Source organism: Oryza sativa, chromosome 4 (assembly GCF_034140825.1).
Source record: "Oryza sativa Japonica Group chromosome 4, ASM3414082v1".
Lineage (NCBI taxonomy): Eukaryota > Viridiplantae > Streptophyta > Magnoliopsida > Poales > Poaceae > Oryza > Oryza sativa.
Genome location: NC_089038.1, coordinates 19,957,899 through 19,977,269, shown reverse-complemented (window position 1 = coordinate 19,977,269; position 19,371 = coordinate 19,957,899). Strand labels below are relative to the sequence as shown.

At 44.8% G+C, this 19,371-nt stretch overlaps 3 protein-coding genes across 5 annotated transcripts; 1 reads left to right on the top strand and 2 right to left on the bottom strand.

The window, feature by feature from the left end:
- The first annotated feature begins 1,557 nt into the window (after nt 1-1,557).
- On the top strand, nt 1,558-8,123 carry LOC4335702 (chaperone protein ClpC1, chloroplastic-like). Of its 2 annotated transcripts, none has more exons than XM_066309153.1 (10): nt 1,558-1,626; nt 2,302-2,907; nt 3,462-3,577; nt 3,669-3,791; nt 3,874-4,059; nt 4,485-4,700; nt 4,899-5,116; nt 5,957-6,032; nt 6,114-6,203; nt 6,485-8,123. In XM_066309153.1, exons 2-10 carry the CDS (start codon nt 2,355-2,357, stop codon nt 7,661-7,663), a joined length of 2,757 nt encoding a protein of 918 aa, XP_066165250.1. In that variant the 5' UTR covers nt 1,558-1,626; nt 2,302-2,354; the 3' UTR covers nt 7,664-8,123. The 2 variants fall into 2 exon arrangements, with proteins under 2 accessions (XP_066165250.1, NP_001406239.1); NM_001419310.1 differs by having other exon boundaries at nt 1,558-1,762.
- A 444-nt stretch (nt 8,124-8,567) lies between these two features.
- On the bottom strand, nt 8,568-11,277 carry LOC4335701 (dolichyl-diphosphooligosaccharide--protein glycosyltransferase subunit DAD1-like). 2 transcript variants are annotated; one of them, NM_001402354.1, is made up of 6 exons: nt 11,161-11,271; nt 10,082-10,181; nt 9,959-10,006; nt 9,227-9,314; nt 9,103-9,146; nt 8,568-9,017 (listed from the first exon to the last, which is right to left on the bottom strand). In NM_001402354.1, exons 2-6 carry the CDS (start codon nt 10,160-10,162, stop codon nt 8,934-8,936), a joined length of 345 nt encoding a protein of 114 aa, NP_001389283.1. In that variant the 5' UTR covers nt 10,163-10,181; nt 11,161-11,271; the 3' UTR covers nt 8,568-8,933. The 2 variants fall into 2 exon arrangements, with proteins under 2 accessions (NP_001389283.1, NP_001406243.1); NM_001419314.1 differs by having other exon boundaries at nt 8,633-9,017; nt 11,161-11,277.
- Nucleotides 11,278-14,141: 2,864 nt separating this feature from the next.
- LOC4335700 (serine carboxypeptidase-like 45) lies at nt 14,142-17,582 on the bottom strand. Its single transcript, XM_015779585.3, has 8 exons — nt 17,262-17,582; nt 16,740-16,841; nt 16,499-16,594; nt 16,316-16,408; nt 16,140-16,219; nt 15,752-16,033; nt 15,282-15,409; nt 14,142-14,899 (listed from the first exon to the last, which is right to left on the bottom strand). The coding sequence occupies exons 1-8, from the start codon at nt 17,521-17,523 to the stop codon at nt 14,530-14,532; spliced, it is 1,413 nt and encodes a 470-aa protein (XP_015635071.1). The 5' UTR covers nt 17,524-17,582; the 3' UTR covers nt 14,142-14,529.
- Nucleotides 17,583-19,371: the final 1,789 nt, after the last annotated feature.

Here is a 19,371-nt window from a genome sequence, read left to right as displayed (position 1 = left end):
CTCTCCGAGTTCTCTCAAGTCTTGAGTAGGCGCAGTGACAGAGGGGGAGAGAGGTGGCCGGCAGCGGGAGAGGGAGAGAGAGACGGTCGACGTGATAGCGGCGGCGGGAGAGGAGGAGAGGTGGCGGCCGGCGCGACGGCGAGCTCGGTGGTGGAGATGTTCTAACGCGCCGGGTGCTCGACCACGGGCCCCGCCGCCGCCTGCCGACAAGCGGCGCGCTCTCCCCATCGACCCTCTCTCCCTCCCCAAGGCGGTGGGGCTGCTCCGCTGCCGAAAGAGCTGCTGCCTCCACTGGATGAACTACCTCAGCCCCGACCTCAAGCGCGGCAACTTCACCGACGACGACGACGAGCTCACCATCAAGCTCCACGCCCTTCTTGGCAACAAGTAAGCAAAACAAATTTCAACGTGTTGTCATCTGCTCCGGTTAGCTCTTCTTGTGTTCTTGGTGCTGATTGATTGGTTCTGCAGGTGGAACACGCACATCAAGCGCAAGCTCTTGAGCCAGGGCATCGATCCGCAGACGCATCAGCCGGTTAGCGCCGGGACCAGCGTTGCCGCGGCAAGCGAGCTGACTACGACGGCCATCACTGTCGGCTTCCCGTCCCTGGCGGTGGCGCCGGCGCGAGGGAGCTCGAGGAGGAAGGAGGGAAGGCTGGGAGGGGTCTTCCTTGTAGTCGTCGCTAGTGGCGGAGGGGTCTCTGGCGGAGGCCGAGTCAGCGACGGAGGTGAGCTCGAGCTCCGTGTCGAGGAGCGCCGCGAAGTCGTCGTTGCCGGTCGATGGCGACGGGGAGGACAGCGACTTGGCGGTGAGGCTTACGGCCGAGGGCAAAGGGCGTGCTTTGGTTGGCTGGGGTGGGGTGGATGCGCCTCCGTGCTCGCCCACCACCGCTCTGCTGCTCCACCCGTCGCCGCGCTCGCCCATCGCCTCTTCGCTGCCGCACTCGCCCTCTGCTTCTCTGCCCGCGGCCGCTCTCGCCCGTCGCCGCGCTCGCGCTCACACCCGCCGCTCCGCTACCGCGCTCGCCCTCTGCTGCGCCACCCGCATCTGCGCGCTGCTCCGCCTGCCGCCGGCCTCCCTCACTGAATAAGAGAAGGAGAGAAGATAGAAAAGAGAAGAGAAGGAGAAGAAAAGAGAAGAAAAAAAAAGGTACAGCTAACATGTGGGTCCCACGTACTTTTTAATTTTTTTTTGCTGACTAGGTTGCCACGTCAGCGAAACCGCCCATATATACTGCCTAGGGACCTTGAGTGAACAGTCTTGTATAGTTTAGGGGTGAAGATTTCTGGTTTTGTGGTTAAGGGATCTCAAAAAAATCTCGCTGTTAAGTTGAGGGACCTCCGGTGAACTTATTCCTTGTTGAAATAGTTAGTTGACGAGGTGGGCCGGCCCACCGCACAAATGAACGGGCCAACGGGCCTTGGTCGTAGGCCCGCATAGAGTAAAGAAAAAAAAACAAAAGTAAAAGTAAAAAATAAAAGGTAAAGATAAAAGGAGGAAAAGAAAAAAAAAAGGGAAAGCCGGTATATTTGGAGATAACGTGCAGAGGTGGGGAGGGGTCAGGTCAGTCGAGGCGGCTCTCTCCTCTCCTCTCTCTCCTCTTCTTATCTCCTCCCCTCGCGTGGGTGCGTCTCCCCTTCCTCCTCTCCCATCTCCTCCTCCTCCTCCTCCGCCGCCTCCGCGTCCCCGTCCCCCCCTCCCCCCGCGCTGCTAGGGTTGGTGGCCGCCCCCTCGTCGCCGCCGCGGTTGAGGTCCGGCCAGGTGAGCCCTCGCGTTCTCTCTCTCTCTCTCTCTCTTCCTCCGGCCGCGGTCCGGGCTTGTGGGTGCCGGCCTTATCTGTTTGGGTGGGGTGGGGGTGGGTGGTTTCTCGGGTTGACTCCGGCGAGCATGTGGGATGGGGTGGCCGCCGCGGGCGCGTGGTCGATGTAGGGGGGTGGGTAACGGGAGGCGTCCGCCGGCCCGGACGGCCGGGTGGATGGGAGGTGCCTCGAATCGAATCCGCGCGTGATGCGGAGGGGGAGAGCTGTGGTCTCGTCGGAGAAATGGCAGCGGAGCCATTTCGAGGCGACGTGTGCTCCGATTTTTGTTTTTTCTTATTATGTATATAATGATTTGGAGTTTTGGACGTGAGGTCTTCTTCCGTTGTGGGGGGAAGGGAACGTTAGGTTTTCTCGTTGCGGCGATGCGCGGATGGCTTGTGAATCATTCTCACCGCCATGTAGGCCGTGGGAGAAAGTGTTGTTCTCTTAGTTTCATTTTGGTTATGTGTTTGACCTTGATCGATTTTGGTGATTTTGCAGGGATTGGATTGGTGGGCAGGTGGCTCGGGGTTTTCCTTTTGGGGTAGGTCGGTATGGAGGGGTCGCTAGTCCAGTCCGCGATTGCTCCGACCATATACAGGAGGAGCGGCACCGCGCGGTTCCGCGTGCGCGCGAGGGCCACGATGATGCGTACCATGCCAACACGGACCCTCACCCTGGGGGGTTTCCAGGGCCTGCGGCAGACGAATTTCCTGGACTCGAGGTCGGTGATTAAGCGTGACTTCGGCTCTATTGTCGCGAGCCAGATTTCACGCCCCCGAGGGTTGGGGTCAAGAGGGGTGGTCCGCGCCATGTTTGAGCGCTTCACGGAGAAGGCAATCAAGGTGATCATGCTTGCACAGGAAGAAGCGAGGCGCCTGGGCCACAACTTTGTTGGGACGGAGCAAATTCTACTGGGCCTTATCGGTGAGGGCACAGGAATCGCGGCAAAGGTTCTCAAGTCTATGGGTATCAACCTTAAGGATGCCCGTGTGGAAGTTGAGAAGATCATTGGACGTGGTAGCGGGTTTGTGGCTGTTGAGATCCCATTCACGCCTCGTGCAAAGCGTGTCTTGGAACTGTCACTTGAAGAAGCTCGCCAGCTAGGTATAACCTCTCTTTGTTCAAAGATTCAGCTAGTTTCATTTGGTTATAATTGGACACTTTAATTCTTTCCTTATAGCATTTTTTGTCCTGAAATATTGCTTACATACCTCTAGTTTCCAATCAAACCAGCATGTGCTTTGGTTTCATATTGCTATTATCCTGCTCTCAATTTTCGTACTTCACATTAAGTATGCAAAATAATAGTGCTAAATTGGTTGAGAATCTGCATGTGGTGGGTTAATCGCTAATCATGTACAAATATGCTTTCTTTCTCCTATGAATAATTACTGGTTTAGAATGATGCTAGAGGTCTTATTAATATGCATCAGATCTGGCACTGTTTACTAAATTATTAATATGCATATTATTACACTTATACTGTACAACAAGTATGCCAAAAAAAGTGAAAAGGTAACAATGGCATTGTTGTTGACTTGATGCTAAGGTCAAGAAAGTATTCACATTTGAGTTTTGAATCTATGCCTTGTGAGACTAGTTATTTAGAAAAATATGCATGGTCTTTTGTCTAATATTCATCATTTTTTATTGTTCAGGGCATAACTATATAGGATCTGAGCACTTACTTCTGGGGCTACTTCGTGAGGGTGAAGGTGTAGCAGCACGGGTACTGGAAAGTCTTGGTGCTGATCCAAACAACATTCGTACCCAGGTAAATAGCTTTACTATTATGTTCCTTAAATCTTAGCCAATCTACTTTCAGTTAAAATTATGCAGGGAATGACATTTGATATGATGTTCAGGTCATAAGAATGGTTGGTGAAAGCACAGAAGCTGTTGGTGCTGGAGTTGGTGGCGGAAGCAGTGGCCAGAAGATGCCTACACTCGAAGAGTATGGCACTAATTTGACTAAGCTGGCAGAAGAGGTATTTTATCAGACTTGTTTGTGCATTCTCTATTGCGTAGATAAATAAGCAAAGACAAGAAACTAATCATTTTCATCTGCAGGGTAAACTAGACCCAGTTGTTGGCAGGCAGGATCAAATTGAGCGTGTAACTCAAATTTTGGGAAGGCGGACAAAGAACAACCCTTGCCTAATTGGAGAACCTGGTGTTGGAAAGACTGCTATTGCTGAGGGGCTTGCACAACGTATTTCCAATGGTGACGTTCCAGAAACAATTGAAGGAAAGAAGGTTAGCTTAGACCATCCTGTCACCTGTGCATCACCATTGTTTTGCATATATGCATGCAAATGAGTACCATCATGCTGACACTTTTTCCAGGGTTTATCACCCTTTTGGGTAAACTCGCTAATTTCATTAACTAGACAAGTAATTATAGTATAAGTTTGCATTTACGAATAATACTAGCTTTCTGGATAGCTTTCTCTAGTACATTGTCCAGATGTAATTGTGAATTCAACTTTTCACTCGATATCGTGTACTGATGCAACTAATGTTGTTGCATTGGTATTGTGTCCTGACCAGTGAGGACTCAAGGCTATCGTCTGATTTGAATGAGACTTGCACAATTTATAAGATTTTGAGTGGTGTGAAGCTTCTCTTTCTAATTATCATAGTATTGTTTCAGAATACTGATTGGTATTTTACTCGGTTAGGTTATTACTCTTGACATGGGGCTCCTTGTTGCTGGTACCAAGTACCGTGGAGAGTTCGAAGAAAGACTGAAGAAACTTATGGAGGAAATCAAACAAAATGATGACATTATTCTCTTTATTGATGAAGTGCACACGCTAATTGGAGCAGGTGCTGCTGAAGGTGCAATTGATGCTGCCAACATCTTGAAACCAGCTCTTGCTAGAGGTGAACTGCAGGTATATGTGCCTAATTTTGAATCTGTTGCTTCCATGATTATGTTTTTATCATATTTATAGTTTTAATCCGGAGAATGCCTCAAAGCCTCTTGACTCCAGAGACTAATTTGTCCACTTTGCATGTTATCCATGAACAATATATGATTGTTACCTGTTTTTGCCCCTAATTCACCACATTTCTTATGCTTCTGTCTTCAGTGCATTGGTGCCACAACACTTGATGAGTACAGGAAACATATTGAGAAAGATCCAGCTTTAGAGCGACGGTTTCAACCAGTTAAGGTTCCAGAGCCAACTGTTGATGAAACAATACAAATCTTAAGAGGACTTCGTGAGCGATATGAACTGCATCATAAGCTGCGATACACAGATGATTCTTTAATTGCTGCAGCACAATTGTCATACCAGTATATCAGGTTTGCTATGCAGCACATTCTTAGCTAATATGTTTCATCTTTATTAATTTTTGGCCTTTACTGTGGCTATATCAATTCATACCTATTCTTGTTAATTGGCATCATTTTTAACCGTACTATATTTCTCTTGTGCATAGGGATGTTTAGTCTTTTACATATCTGTTTTTTTTTTCTGAAGAGAAGCATATACTTATTTCTGAAATGGTAACTAGGTGCTTGCACAGGTAAGCGCATTGTTTAATGGTCCAGGAGTAGTGTCCTGTGAACTCTTGAGTACTACGATAGTACTTACTGACTTTCACCCTTTATCTGTTAGACTGTCAAAATGCCTTGGAAGATAAAATATATTTTATATTCTGTGCATGATGCTGTTTAGGATCCCTTCCTGGAAGCAAATTAAATATCAGTGATCTATTTGAAGCTGAACAACATAAAGATTGACTTGGATCCATTTCAGATTTCTGGACTAGAAAGGATATATGGTTATAAGTTTGCAAATAAAAATATCTAGTGGGTGTTTGGTTCACTACCACACTTTGCCAAACTATCATGAGGCTATTGTTTGTTTCATTGCCACATTTGCGCTATGCCACAATTTTTTAACCCTAGGATCCAAATATCATGCACTCCTTTTTTTTCTCTTTTTTTGCAAAACCTTGCCTAATTGTTGCCATTGATTTGTTAGCCACACCTTTGGCACGCATGTGTGGCAATGTTAGGGTGTGCACCAAACATGCCCCTAATTTTGCAGAACTTTTGGATGGGATTTAAATTCTCAGCAGTTGACATATAATCATTTGATTTTCAATCTAATAAACTTATTTTACTTTCTTTCTTCAGTGATCGCTTCCTGCCTGATAAGGCTATTGACTTGATTGATGAAGCAGGATCTCGTGTTAGGCTCAGGCATGCACAGGTACTACATTGTATTATTCTATGTTGCAGTCTCATTCACTGTATTATTTCTGTCTAAAGACATGATTCCTTTATGTTGCAGCTCCCTGATGAAGCCAAGGAGCTGGACAAAGAGCTTCGACAGGTAACCAAAGACAAGAACGAGGCTGTACGTGGCCAAGATTTTGAAAAGGTATATAGACTTCTTGCAGAAATCATATAAAGTTCTTAAATGATCTTTTATAGTAAATATTACTGGCACTGCTATTTACTTGTAAACCTATTGAGTTGATTTGGCTTTTTGCACTTTGTGTTGTAAAGTTGCCCAGTGACTCTAAATCATAGCTATAAGCCATCCTTTTATTCCTTCATTCTTGTGCAACTAGAATGTAGGTACTTAGCATCAATTTTGAATCAACTCTATTGCTTCCAAATTTTGTTTCATGCTATCTCATCATTGTTATATCTTGACAGGCTGGGGAATTAAGAGATCGGGAAATGGAATTGAAGGCCCAAATTACAGCCATTATTGACAAGAGCAAGGAAATGGTTAAAGCAGAGACTGAATCCGGTGAAGTCGGTCCCCTTGTTACTGAGGCAGATATTCAGCATATCGTGTCCTCTTGGACTGGAATACCTGTGGAGAAAGTCTCATCTGATGAGTCTGACCGTCTCCTTAAGATGGAGGAGACACTCCATACGCGTATCATTGGTCAGGATGAGGCTGTCAAAGCTATTAGCCGTGCCATCCGCCGTGCTCGTGTTGGCCTCAAGAACCCAAATCGGCCTATTGCTAGCTTCATCTTCTCTGGACCAACTGGTGTCGGTAAATCAGAGTTAGCAAAGGCTCTTGCAGCCTACTACTTTGGCTCAGAAGAGGCCATGATCAGACTAGACATGAGTGAGTTCATGGAGAGGCATACAGTCTCCAAGCTCATTGGATCACCTCCAGGTTATGTTGGTTACACTGAGGGTGGTCAACTGACAGAAGCAGTTCGCCGCCGACCATACACTGTTGTTCTCTTCGATGAGATTGAAAAGGCACATCCTGATGTCTTCAACATGATGCTTCAGATCTTAGAAGATGGAAGACTAACTGACAGCAAGGGTCGGACTGTTGATTTCAAGAACACACTGTTGATCATGACATCAAATGTTGGAAGCAGTGTCATTGAGAAGGGAGGACGGAAGATTGGATTTGACCTTGACTATGATGAGAAAGACACCAGCTACAATAGGATTAAGAGCTTGGTGACTGAAGAGCTGAAGCAGTACTTCCGACCTGAGTTCTTAAACAGATTGGACGAGATGATTGTGTTCCGGCAGCTTACCAAGCTGGAGGTTAAGGAGATTGCTGATATTATGCTCAAAGAAGTGTTTGACAGGCTCAAGGCAAAGGACATCGACCTCCAGGTGACAGAGAAGTTCCGGGATAGAGTTGTCGACGAAGGTTACAACCCAAGCTATGGTGCCAGGCCTCTGCGGCGTGCTATTATGAGGCTTCTGGAGGACAGCTTGGCGGAGAAGATGTTGGCTGGCGAGGTCAAGGAAGGTGACTCTGCTATTGTTGATGTGGATTCAGAGGGCAAGGTGATAGTTCTTAACGGTGGTAGTGGTGTTCCGGAACCACTGGCACCTGCTCTGAGTGTCTAATTGAAGGATAATATCGTCGTTCTGGAATTATGGCCTTTTCTCTTCTCTCAGCTGGGGCGCTCATGATGGTAAAACTAGATGGCATAAATTCTCCCTTCATTTAGGTGCTTTCACTTTTCCTCTTTTTTTCCAACAGAGGCAGTAGGAATGTTATGGAAATGAATCAACAGAGATGCATTTAGCAAACAAACTGTATGCTAGATCTTGAGTTGCTTTTATTTTTAAAAGGATGTCAGAAGCTTTACTCCTTCAAGTACGTGTATTTATTCTTTTGGTAGCAGTAAGATAAACGCTGCACTGTTGTACCTGTACATTACTTCGCACCAGATGGCTTCCAATACTTTTTACACATGGCTGTAACTTACTTTGAAGTGTAGGTAAATGCTACGGCATCCTGGCCACCCAGCAGCATTAATATATAATGATCTGAAATAAGAGTGATTTTTGTTTGGTTTGTCAATTGTCAGTTGCAACTTTACTAGTGACTGTTGCCAGATCAACCAAGGGTGGAAAATTGGAATGTTTTTTAATGACTGTTCTCGTTTGTCATTTCGATTTCGTTTACCATTTGAAGGCATGGTGGCCTGGCAGTCGGTCCTGCCAGATATTTCAGGTTTTCTGTTTTTTTTTTCTTCGTTTTGGTTTTGCGAGGGAAACGATAGCTTTGTGTTCTTGGATGAAATGGTGATTTTTATAAACTCACCAAGGCAGCACATGGTAGTATTCAGTTTTCTGCCTAGCGTGCACGACATATGCTACTACTAATACTAGCGACATAATTTGGATGGCAAACACTCGTTGAGTACAACCAGAACAATGCATACTCCACTTCTTCTGATTACATGTGGGTCACTGGGATTGCGCAAGTGCAAGAAATGTTTTGAATTGCAGTAGTGCAATCAAATTTCTTCCTTTGGAATGGAGGGATTTTAAAATCCTGTAAAATCCATGCGTAGGCAACGTTGGAACAAAGGACAAACAACAGTTAACAGCATGGTCGAATAGCATGTTGCCAACCTTCGGTCACTTGAAGAAAACAGGATCACATGTTCTAAGATTGTTAAACACTAAATACACAGATATAAAGATAAGCCGCAGCGAACGGCAGGTAGAGAACTTATAGTTTCTCGAAAAATTGTCGAATTACATCGGTGAAGTGTGAAAGATCATATGAATATCTCATACTATGACACTCCCAAACATCAGGGTGTTCTGACCAGTGACCATAAACTGGGGCTACAAAACCTTGATCAGTTGTAGGGGCAGGACATCAACCAAGGAAGTTCATGATCACCAAGTGGAGCACCAGATTGCACAGAACGAAATCTGCAAACGCCCTTTCAGGAGGAAGATCCTGCAGATAGTGTTTTGGCATGCGACGTTACGCCAGAATCTCAAGAATTAATGGCCCCAACAGACTAAGGTGAAAGTAGAGTTACCTTGAATTCCTTGTTATCTTTGTTAACTTGAATACGAAGGCAAACTGCACGAAACATTGACAGTTATGTATCGTACAACCGAAAAAGGGTAACCGGAATTGAGAAGGGGTTAAGAAATCCCTACCAGCGAGGACTGCAGTTCCTATGCATGAGAGGACGCCAGAAAGGAAAGAGTTGAAAGGAAATGACCCCACTATTCCCATGTAAACAACCTGTTTTGTCAGAGGAGAGCATTTCAATAGTTTGCAAATGGAACTGTAAGCATAACAAGGCTGATACCAACTAGTTTGCAACAGTGATGGAAGAAGGGACTTGTGAACTGAACAGAAACTTATGTTCACTCAGTAAATTAGGAGCTTAATAAAAAATTGCACCAAGCTTTAAGAATATTGACTGACCCTCTATTACACAGTAACATCATATTAAAAAAATACAGGTCATGTGCTTGTCTATCAACCCAAACAACAGTAATCCATAACAGCTGCATATATATATGAAAAAAAATGTAAGCTAGATGATGAACTAGAACATATTTCTCTGCATAAAAAAGTGGAAGAAATTTCTGTGTTGACAAATCATCCTTGTCAACAATAAGTGATACGATATCACTATCACCAACAAATAGGAATGTTTTCCATCAAACAAAACGGTATATAGCATTAGGAAAGCATCAAATTTCCAGGGTAATCGTGCCCATCTGCTGTGTACCGCCCTCGTGTTAAGCTATCATTTGGTTGCCTACTTAATTTTTATCTCATGTTTGCTTTTGCAAAGAAAAAAATCCCCAACATGAAAGCATGAAAATATTTTGCAGATAATATATGTTTCAAGGTGTCCTGGTAATTGATTGAGTTACCTGAATAAGGGCAGTGGCGACTGCAAAGACCACATAGAGGTCAATGATCTGCAGAAATATGATCAGTAATTAGCCAATAGTTTAAGATGACAGCTTATAGATAAAAAAAAAGCCAACTAATACCTTGAGATTTGTTGGTGTGGCAGCATAAGCCTTGCCCAGGGACTGAATTAGAAGCTTCGCATCGCTCGTGGCCCTCGGCATCCTCAAAATCTTGTGTGTTCTACATGGAGCAGTTCAAAAATACGATTACCAACGATTCTCTTAAAACAGGTCTGGTGCTTTACTTATGATTAATCTGAATCTGTGCTTCATGTAACCAGTAAAGTTTACTACATCTTCAGTAGCTAGGTATCAAAATCAGATCCTTTTTCAGCACTACAATAAAAACATAATGAGGCCCTAGCATTCAGAATTCAACACTATAACAATAACAAGTGAGGCTCCTCTAGCATTCAGAATTACAGCAAGTATAGGCGCATGAAAAATGCTGGCAGCTACCGGATTGAAGAGCCGCGAGGATGCAAATTTACACAGCTCCTGATCTGCCGGACACTGGCGCAAAAACTTGAAATGCAAATTTACTCACAAATTGTCTTGGAAACAGACTGCTATTTAGTACTTCTTCCGTTTCATATTATAAGACTTTCTAACATTACCCACATTCATATATATGTTAATGAATCTAGACATATATGTGTGCCTAGATTCATTAACATCTATGCGGAGGTAGTACAACACCACGCGAGCAAGAGACAACTCGGGGGCGAAGCCGGAATCGGGAAAAGCTTAAAATAAATCCCGTCGGTTTTGATTGGCGCTCTGTGGGAACGGGAAGCGAATCCCCCCGCGACAAGCTTTGGTTCGAGAACCACGCAAATTTGGTTACAGAAACTGAACCCAAGAACCATGCAATCTGACCGTCCCGGTCGATCACCGTCGTATCCGGCACACGGATCTCGGCTGTGAAGAAGCCACCCCCATCCCATCCCAGATCCACGAGACAAAAGCTAAGGCGGGAGAGGAGGAGTAGTGGCCTCCACGGATCCAAGAAACAGCAGGAACTCTCAAGTGCTCCAGATCTAGGAGGGGTTTAACGCCAAAGAGAAAAGAAAAAAAATCTTCCACAGGTCCGGGCAGGTAGAGAGACGAGAGAGAGAGAGACAGAGAGAGAGAGGGATGTGCGGCGACGGGTTCCTCACCGGCGAGGCGAGGCGAGGATGCGGCGGAGGCAGGAGAGGAGAGGACGGACGGGCGCCGGCGCCGCGCGGGGTGGGAGATCGGCGACGAGGTGTGGAGGATACCGAAGAGAGAAAGATGGAGTGGAGAAGGAGAAGAGGAGTCAAAGAGGGGAGATGGGCTGGGCCGGTCACGCTGGGCCCTGGTCCAGCCGTCCTGGGCCGTCAGGATCGGCCTCTCCAAGTCGTTCCACGGTTTGCCTCACCTGAACCTGCAGCTGCAGGGACACCGTCTAGAGCTAGAGCAAATCACTGTGTAGAATCAGAACATGAGAGAGCTCCATCCAACTTCGCTCCCTTTTTTTTTGATGGAGCTGAAACTGTTTGGCTCCTAGAGCTGGAGCTGGAGCTGTGCAAAACAGGCCCTTAAGGCTGTGTTCTTAGGTGACACCTCTGATACGGAAAACGGAGCGATGGATTAGTACGTGATCAATTAATTATTAGCTTAAAAAACTTCGAAAATAGATTAATATGATTTTTTTAAATCAAATTTTCTATAGAAACTTTTTACAAACCACGCACCGTTTAGCAGTTTGGGAAGCGTGTGCGCGGTAAACGAGAGAGTGAGGTTGGGAACTTGAACCGAAGAGCGCGGCTAGAAGTTCTTTTTTTTTTCTTCCAGGAATTGGACTTCGGAATTATAATAGCATTTTCAGAGGCTAGAGATTCATAATCATGCAAGGTTGGGTTTCAATTTAGGAAGCTTCAGGTTGTGATACTGTCTCGTGGTGTTGATTGGGGTAACAGTGACGGATTGAGAGCCATGGACATGAAAAGTGAGTTTGTAACTTGGAATTATGTCGGTGATAGTAACTTTTTGTAACTTGGAGTAGGTTGGCAAGGAAGATTATTCAGGGGTGTCATCAGAATCCATTTCAGTTTCAGCTCTCTGGAGCTGACCAAGGGATTCGGTTTCCAAATTTCCAGGGCGATAGCGAAATGCTGACTTTAATTTGTGTGTCAACAACATTTAGTCAGTTTTGAGAAGTACTCCAGGGAGTACTCCAATTTTTTGTTATATGGGAGTTTCTCAAAACTTTCGATTGTCTTCAATTTCAGAAGCATAAAGAAACCCTGAAAATGCAGAAATTCACGCTATTAATGAGCAAATATGCAAATAAAATGCACCTGAGAACCTCCACATATAAAGACCATCTGTCCATCTCAACCAGTTAGTTAATTCCTTGCCAATTTATACATCATTTAACTGTAAGCAACCTTAGACTAAACTATGGCAATTTCAAAGTGTGAATTAAATGGAATCAGGTGTAACGAATTCCTAATCTGAAAATGAACACATCAACTAGAACTTGCATGCAAAAAGCTATCTAATTGCAAGGGATGGAAGGAGAGTATAGGTGGCACATAGTATAAAATTCTCTAACAGATAGTAATCCTGCAGGAGCAACAATATTTAGGATTCTAGAAGATTTATGTTGCATAAAAGAGTAAAATAAATGTGAACAATAACTAACCTACAAACAGGGAGTAAATATATTGCTTCTGAATTTTGAATCATATCATGCATATATGAAAACAAATGCAAATATGAAAGCATTTAGCAGGCACATATAGCAGCAGCAAACAACATCAATTAGCAGCTTTTCCAGCAGCTAGGAACATCATTTAGTAGCAGATAGCAGCAACACCAAGCAGCAGTATTAGGGAATCTAAACACATGTGAATCCTTATTTTGTCAAAGTGGTTCTGTTGGAGGCATGCCACGAGAGCCTTCGACCGAGACTGCCGAAACAACCACGCCGGGGGCGAAGTGCTGATTGGTGACCAGGGCGATTACCCTGGGCGAAGCCGCTAGGCGAAGCACGAGGGATTCGCCACCAAGCCAGGGCATCTTCGCCATCGGAATCAAAGGACAGAGAGCCTAAAAGGGCATGTTCACCAAGTAAGGCTCATGTTAGGGCCCACTAAGGGTCCCGTGGCCAAATAGACTTTAGTTGTCCTTATAAAATGTCCCTATCATAAAGGTATCCATGTAAATTTCCCTGTATTTATTAATCCTAGGATGCATGAGCTTGTACCACTACCAATACTATAAATTGTCCCTAAGGAGCATGTAATGGGGATCTAAAAAAATCCAATATTAATACGCTTTGTTTTTACTTTCAACCAAGTGTGAACCACGTTCTTTGACGAACTTAGTTGTCATTTGACAACATTTCTCGAAAGAAAAATTCGACTCTAATGGTGCTGACATTGTGAAAGATTCAAAAGAAGAGGTCATCTGCTCATTATCTACTCCAACAAACACCATCTTAGACCAAGATTTCAAATTCATCGCATTTCAACTGAGGCCCATGTGGGATAGAGAAAGACTAACCTCGGGGACAGAGAAGACAACTGGGGGCTCATCCGAGGCAGTTGTGGGAACGGCGCCGCTGCATCAGATGACCATCCGCCGCTACCTCCGCCACTCTGTGCAGCCTTCTTCCATAGAGTGACAAACTTTTCTACGCTTGCCCACCCTGCCGTCCTCCATGGTCGCCCCGCTTCCACGACCGTCGACCGGGGTCATCCGATGCAGTGGTGAGGGGGAGATGACGAGCAAGCCGGCGTTGAGGGAGCGTTGTGCCGTGCAGGGCCTCGGCGGCCTGAGCGAGAGGTAGGGATGAAAAGCGGCAGCGGCGTGAAAAAAGCAGCGATGGAAGGGAAGGGTAAAACGGTAACATCACTGCTTCCTTAATTTTCACCAAGATGTCCGAAACGTCATAAAAAATATGGAGGGAGGGAGTATATGATATAGAATACACGTACTGGACGCCGAGGCTGGGGATTGATTTTCATTATAAAGAGAAAAAAAAAAGGATAAAATTAGAATTCCTGCTCAGGCTGTGTTCAGCGGATGCAGACTGGGAGAAATTTCCCTCATTCGCCAAACACACACTTCCCAAACTGCAAGAGCTTATAGCATACTCTCTCCGTCCAAATAAAAAAACGAATCAGGATTCGATGTGACATATTCTAGTACAATGAATATGTACAGAGATATATCTAGATTTGTAGTACTAGAATACATCACATCTAGTGCTAGGTTGGTTTTTTATTGGACGGAGGGAGTACTCTCCGTAACAAACGTTAGTTACTTCTATTTTGAACTAAAGAGCAAGGTAAACCCGGCATGGAGTCATCTTCCCCACCCCACATCAGCATTTTCCAGATGAGATTTTCTCCGAGAAACAATTCGATTCCCAGCAACAATACGGAGTACTATATATAGCGGTGGCGCACACGAAATCGCTCGTACGCATTTGCAACGCAACAACAATGCACCTCCGCGCTTGACATGAGACGTGATCATCGTCGTTCGGGACGACGTCACTGGAAGGAGTCGGGAAGGGGGCGGCCGGCGAGGAAGGCGGCGAAGAGGACGAGCGAGCGCTCGGGCTGGGAGAAGGGGGCCTCGTGCGACGCCCCCCTCACCGTGGCGAACGACAGCGCGCCGCCGCCGAACGACTGCGTCCACCCGCCCACCTGCCGCCCTTCGAACCACACCCTGTACCCCGCCGCCGTCGTCCCCAGCCGCAGCCACCCCGCCAGCCGCTGCACCACCGTCCTGCTCCCCGTCAGCGGGATCACCGAGTCCTGGTCGCCGCTGTACACCAGCACCGGGACGCCCGACTTGACGAGGCCGCCGACGATGTTGATGGTCGGGATCTGCAGGTCCAGCTGCTTGTACTCCAGAACACTGCATCGATGTACGTGCATTGTTGTTCAAGGAAAAAAAAACATTAATAAGGAAAAATAATAAATATCTAATTATTAATTTAATAAAAACTAATTTGATGATGTAAATATTACTATATTTGTTTATAAGCTTAGTCAAACTTGAAGCAGTTTGATCTTATAACCTGTAACAGAGGGAGTAGCTTTCTCTAGCAATGCAATAGTACTGAGTGAGCTTGCTGAAGCAGAGGCAAATGCAGATTGCAGAGCTGAATGTTAGCTTAATTTCTCTTGCAATGCAACACAGTACTGACTACTGAGTGAGCTTGCTGAAGTGCAGCAGCAGCAGCAGCAGCAATGCGGCATATTGCGGATTACTGATAAAAGTTTGAGGAAAAATGCACCTGCTGCAGACCGTCCACTTGGGCACGCCGCCTTCGAGGCGGGCGTGCATCGCCTCCTGCACGTCCTTCCGGTTCAGGTACCCCATCGTCTCGTCCTCCACGCACACGTCCAGCTCCCTGCTCCCTCGCTGCAAAAGCAAATGCGCAACACGCACAATAGGTTGTCAGAATCTCGATTCCGTCATACGATTTTACGACTTTACGATCCTAGTTAAGGTGCCTGATTCCACGATTCTATATAGGTAGAATCAACAATTTTACGATTTTCATGTAAACGATTCTATGATTGCTGATTCAGGATCACGATTTTGACAACCTTACAACGCCAAAAAAACAAAAAAAAAACATGTAAAACAACAAGCCTTAACTGCCTCTCTTTTCCTTGTCAGCTTAAACTCTTGGCTGAACTGGTTGGCGCATGCAACTCATCGGTTTGCACAGTAATTAAAATGCATGCCATGTACTCTCACCTGAGGGGCGAGGGATTTGGATTGCATCAAGACCGACGAGACGCAAACGTCCAGGGTGACGTCGTACTTGTCGACAAACCGGCTAGTCTCCCTGGCCACCTGGGTCATCACAGTGTCACAGGCCGAGCTAAGCGAGCCATGGTAGTACTCGCTCACATAGCGCGAGTAGTTGCACACCGTCGTGAAGGAGTGGTAGGTCGAGTCGGAGATGAGGCCGTGCGACCAGAAGAACTCGGCCCTCGAGTTGAAGTCGGTGGCGAACTCGAGGACCGGGTTGCCCAGCTGATCAGGATGAACCAAATGACAACATCTTGTAATTAGGAATTCCAAGACAGATCTCATGAGTTTTGAGTGAAATGTAGCTTGGTGGGGGTGGTGATTTGCTTACAGCAATGCCTTTCAGATTGAACAGCTTCTCCTTCTTGTTGAATTCGACCATGCGCTGCGCTAATTGCGGAACATAGTGGCCTGAAAAACACTTACAGTGCAAGTTAGGGAATGAATTAACAAAATTCACAATTGATCAAAGCAACAAGACAATACAGTGGAGTGGCCTTAAATTACCAGCATAGCTCTCTCCTGTAATGTACAGGTCCCTGCCCTTGTACTGCGGAAACTTGGCAAACCAGCCTTGCAAGAATCTCAAGTTGTCCCTAGCTTAAGAAATTCAAAAGCCCCTCAAAAATGTTAAATCTAACTCTGCGCAAAATTGAGCCATAATTTGGCAAATGCATATATAGAACTCACCTGTCCTGCTATCACCAACACCACCATAGAAGGAAGGGTCAGTGGAGTAGGAGAAGCCCACTCCTGCAGGGCTCTCCAAATACAGCATGTTGGCCTCTGAAAAACCATCCAACAGATGCCTCAAATTTTCTTCGTTCCTCGCAATCTTTTCGCGGCGAAAAAAAGGAACAATAGAAAGCAAAAGAGGGCACAAAAGAAAAAAAGTTTGCTCTATTGTGGTTTACAACATACAAGTTCTCACCTTTGTTCCAGCTATACTCATTCCTCACCAGCACATTGCCACTAGGCCTGAATGGCCCATTCTCTGAGAATGCTCCCACTCCCACTGATGAACAGCCAGGCCCTACACATTGCATATGGGCACCAAAAAGTTAATCTTAACCACCAATAATTCCGGTGTGAACGAATTCTCCCTTTGAATGAGAATCTGGTTACAGAATTCCTCATTTGACAAGCTTAATTACCAAATACAATTCAAAAAAAAAAACAAAGCTCTCTCCCCCCATTTTTGCAGCAAACCAAGAAAATCTTTCCTTTAACTCAATTAACTAAAGTTAAACATGTTTTGCTCTAGGCTCATTCACACAGAAACTAATCTCCCTATCATTTCTCGATTTCACATTTTTTCCCCCACATTACATTATCAACCTTGCACAGTTCTTGCTCGAATGCTCGAGCAATCTCACCTCCCCCCAATAATGCAGCTACATGCACACTGCACAAATGTACAGTACATAAATTTATTAGCTTAATTTAATTTTACCTCCATTGAGCCAGAGGACGAGGGGCTTGGTGGCCGGATCCAGCTCGGCCTCGGCGAAGTAGTAGAAGAGCTCCCGCCTCCTGGCGGCGTCCACCGTGACGTAGCCGGAGTACTGCGCGAAGCTCACGTTCGGCTGCCCAGGCAGCGCCACGATCCTGTCCTCCTCCATGGTGGCCGCCGCCATTGCCGACCACCCGCCGCCATTGCCGCCGACCAGCAGCAGCAGCACGGCGCACACCGCCGCAGCAATGGCGCCTCTCATGTCGAGAGAGAGAGAGAGAGAGAGAGAGAGTGAGTGTGAGTGTGAGTGAGCGAATGCAGCGAGGTGAGATAAGGATAGGTGGCAATAAATAGGTTGGACAGGGTAATCCCAGGCCTCGTGCCCCAGTAAAATGAACGAAGGGTTAGGATTAAATGAAGGGGGAGAATAAATGGTTAGGATTTAAAGATATCTTTTGATGGGTGGAAAATTATTTCCCTATCCTATTTGTCAAACATAGCCCCAACGTTTCACTTATTCATAATTTGTGAAAAAAATTTATATAGTTCTTCTTAGCGATCTAAAAACAAATGCTGAAAAATAAACTTCACTGAAAAACCCTAAAATCAGCTCCAAATATAAGTTAAAAATTTAAATTTTGACTGATAAGCATAAGCATAAGCGATCTCTCATCTTTTGCCCTATATTTATAAGCTGATGTCAAATTTTAAATTTTAATTTTGAAGTTGATAGATTTTGATATATTCTTTTTAATATTAACTTTTAAGTCGCCGAGAGCATATATGTGAAAAATTTATCTATAATTTATTATTATGGGTTATAATCAATTAATCAGCTATAGGCAATCCATGGGACCAGGTGTTCAAGTGAGAGCAGAGCTTAGCTCCATTTGGTTGGGTTCTGATGATGATTTCGCAAAGGTAAAGGTAAAAGGTAGGCAAAAGATGGTGTAAAGTTAGATTTGGGTGTTTGTTTAATTATTTGTGATCTTTTGTTTATCCAGATGATTTTGGGTTTGTTTTGTTTAAAATAGGAGTTTAGGGGGGGGGGGGGTGCAAGAGACAAGCTTAGTTGAGTGTGTGTGCCATGCTTGTGTACCAGTTTTCCATTGGGGAAATCGCTTTGCCTTGTAGATGTTGTGGTGTGGAAAGCTACTTTAAGCTGAGAAACTGGTTCTTTTCCATTAGACAATGGGAGAGAAAATGGAATGTGCACTACCTATATCAACCTAGGTTAGGTTGAGTTTAAGTCTCGCAACACATAATTGTATTTGTATGTGTTACCAAAAAAAGAACACCTCAAAATTTGATATACAAATGATGAATAAAACAATGCATTGTATGAATAGTCATTTGTATTTCAAAGCCTGAATTTATCTTATTGTTTTTATGTATACATAGATTTTTGAGTTGTGTTTATTTATGGTGGTACACATCATAGTGCTGCACATGTCATTGTTTTAATTTCATTTTTTGGTGTGCATATGTAAGTGCTCATTTTGATGTTCAGTAGCACCTCAAATTATATCATAAGTTTAATTACTTGCATATTTCAGTTTTTGTAGGCAGCATTTCAGTTTCATTTTTTTTTCTTTTGGCATGAAACAGGGGAATAGAGCAGGGGCACAAGTTAAAGTTAGAATGGATCATGTGTTTGATGTTTTGATTTCAGTTACCATATATCCAACAATCACTCACATGTGCATCCAATTGTTGTCATTACTAACTTTCAGTTTTCCAACAAGTGGCAATAAATTTTGAAGCCTTCAATTTCAAGTGATCGCTTTATACCAGTGGTACTATGATGATAGGCAAAATGGTTAGGACATAATGCAACTCTATTTTACGGACATCCTAGGAATGAAGTGGCCAAATGCTAAATTTTACTTTCTAACTTCCTCCACCCACAAATGCAGGGCGTCTATATGCTGGTATTTTGCATTGCAGCAGCCCAAAGGGGAGATATTTTTGGAATGAAGGAATTTCAGAGGTTTTTTTTAGGAACTCCTTTGGAATGTGAACCAATTCATGTGAAAATTTTGGAATTTCTAAAACAGCCATGAACTGCATCCTCTTTATTTAAGATGGAGCGGATATAGACCGATTATAA

Bases quoted from the DNA above. Each gene is read 5' to 3' on its own strand.
- LOC4335702 (XM_066309153.1), top strand. From the start codon at position 2,355: ATGGAGGGGTCGCTAGTCCAGTCCGCGATTGCTCCGACCATATACAGG. The intron at 2,908-3,461 runs GTATAACCTCTC...TTTATTGTTCAG, and splicing joins TGAAGAAGCTCGCCAGCTAG to GGCATAACTATATAGGATCT. The intron at 6,033-6,113 runs GTACTACATTGT...TTTATGTTGCAG, and splicing joins TTAGGCTCAGGCATGCACAG to CTCCCTGATGAAGCCAAGGA.
- LOC4335701 (NM_001419314.1), bottom strand. From the start codon at position 10,162: ATGCCGAGGGCCACGAGCGATGCGAAGCTTCTAATTCAGTCCCTGGGC. The intron at 10,007-10,081 runs GTATTAGTTGGC...ATATTTCTGCAG, and splicing joins CCACACCAACAAATCTCAAG to ATCATTGACCTCTATGTGGT. The intron at 9,147-9,226 runs GTAGGGATTTCT...TGTTTCGTGCAG, and splicing joins AGGAACTGCAGTCCTCGCTG to TTTGCCTTCGTATTCAAGTT.
- LOC4335700 (XM_015779585.3), bottom strand. From the start codon at position 17,523: ATGAGAGGCGCCATTGCTGCGGCGGTGTGCGCCGTGCTGCTGCTGCTG. The intron at 16,034-16,139 runs GTAAGCAAATCA...CATCCTGATCAG, and splicing joins TCAATCTGAAAGGCATTGCT to CTGGGCAACCCGGTCCTCGA. The intron at 15,410-15,751 runs GTGAGAGTACAT...TTGCTTTTGCAG, and splicing joins CCAAATCCCTCGCCCCTCAG to CGAGGGAGCAGGGAGCTGGA.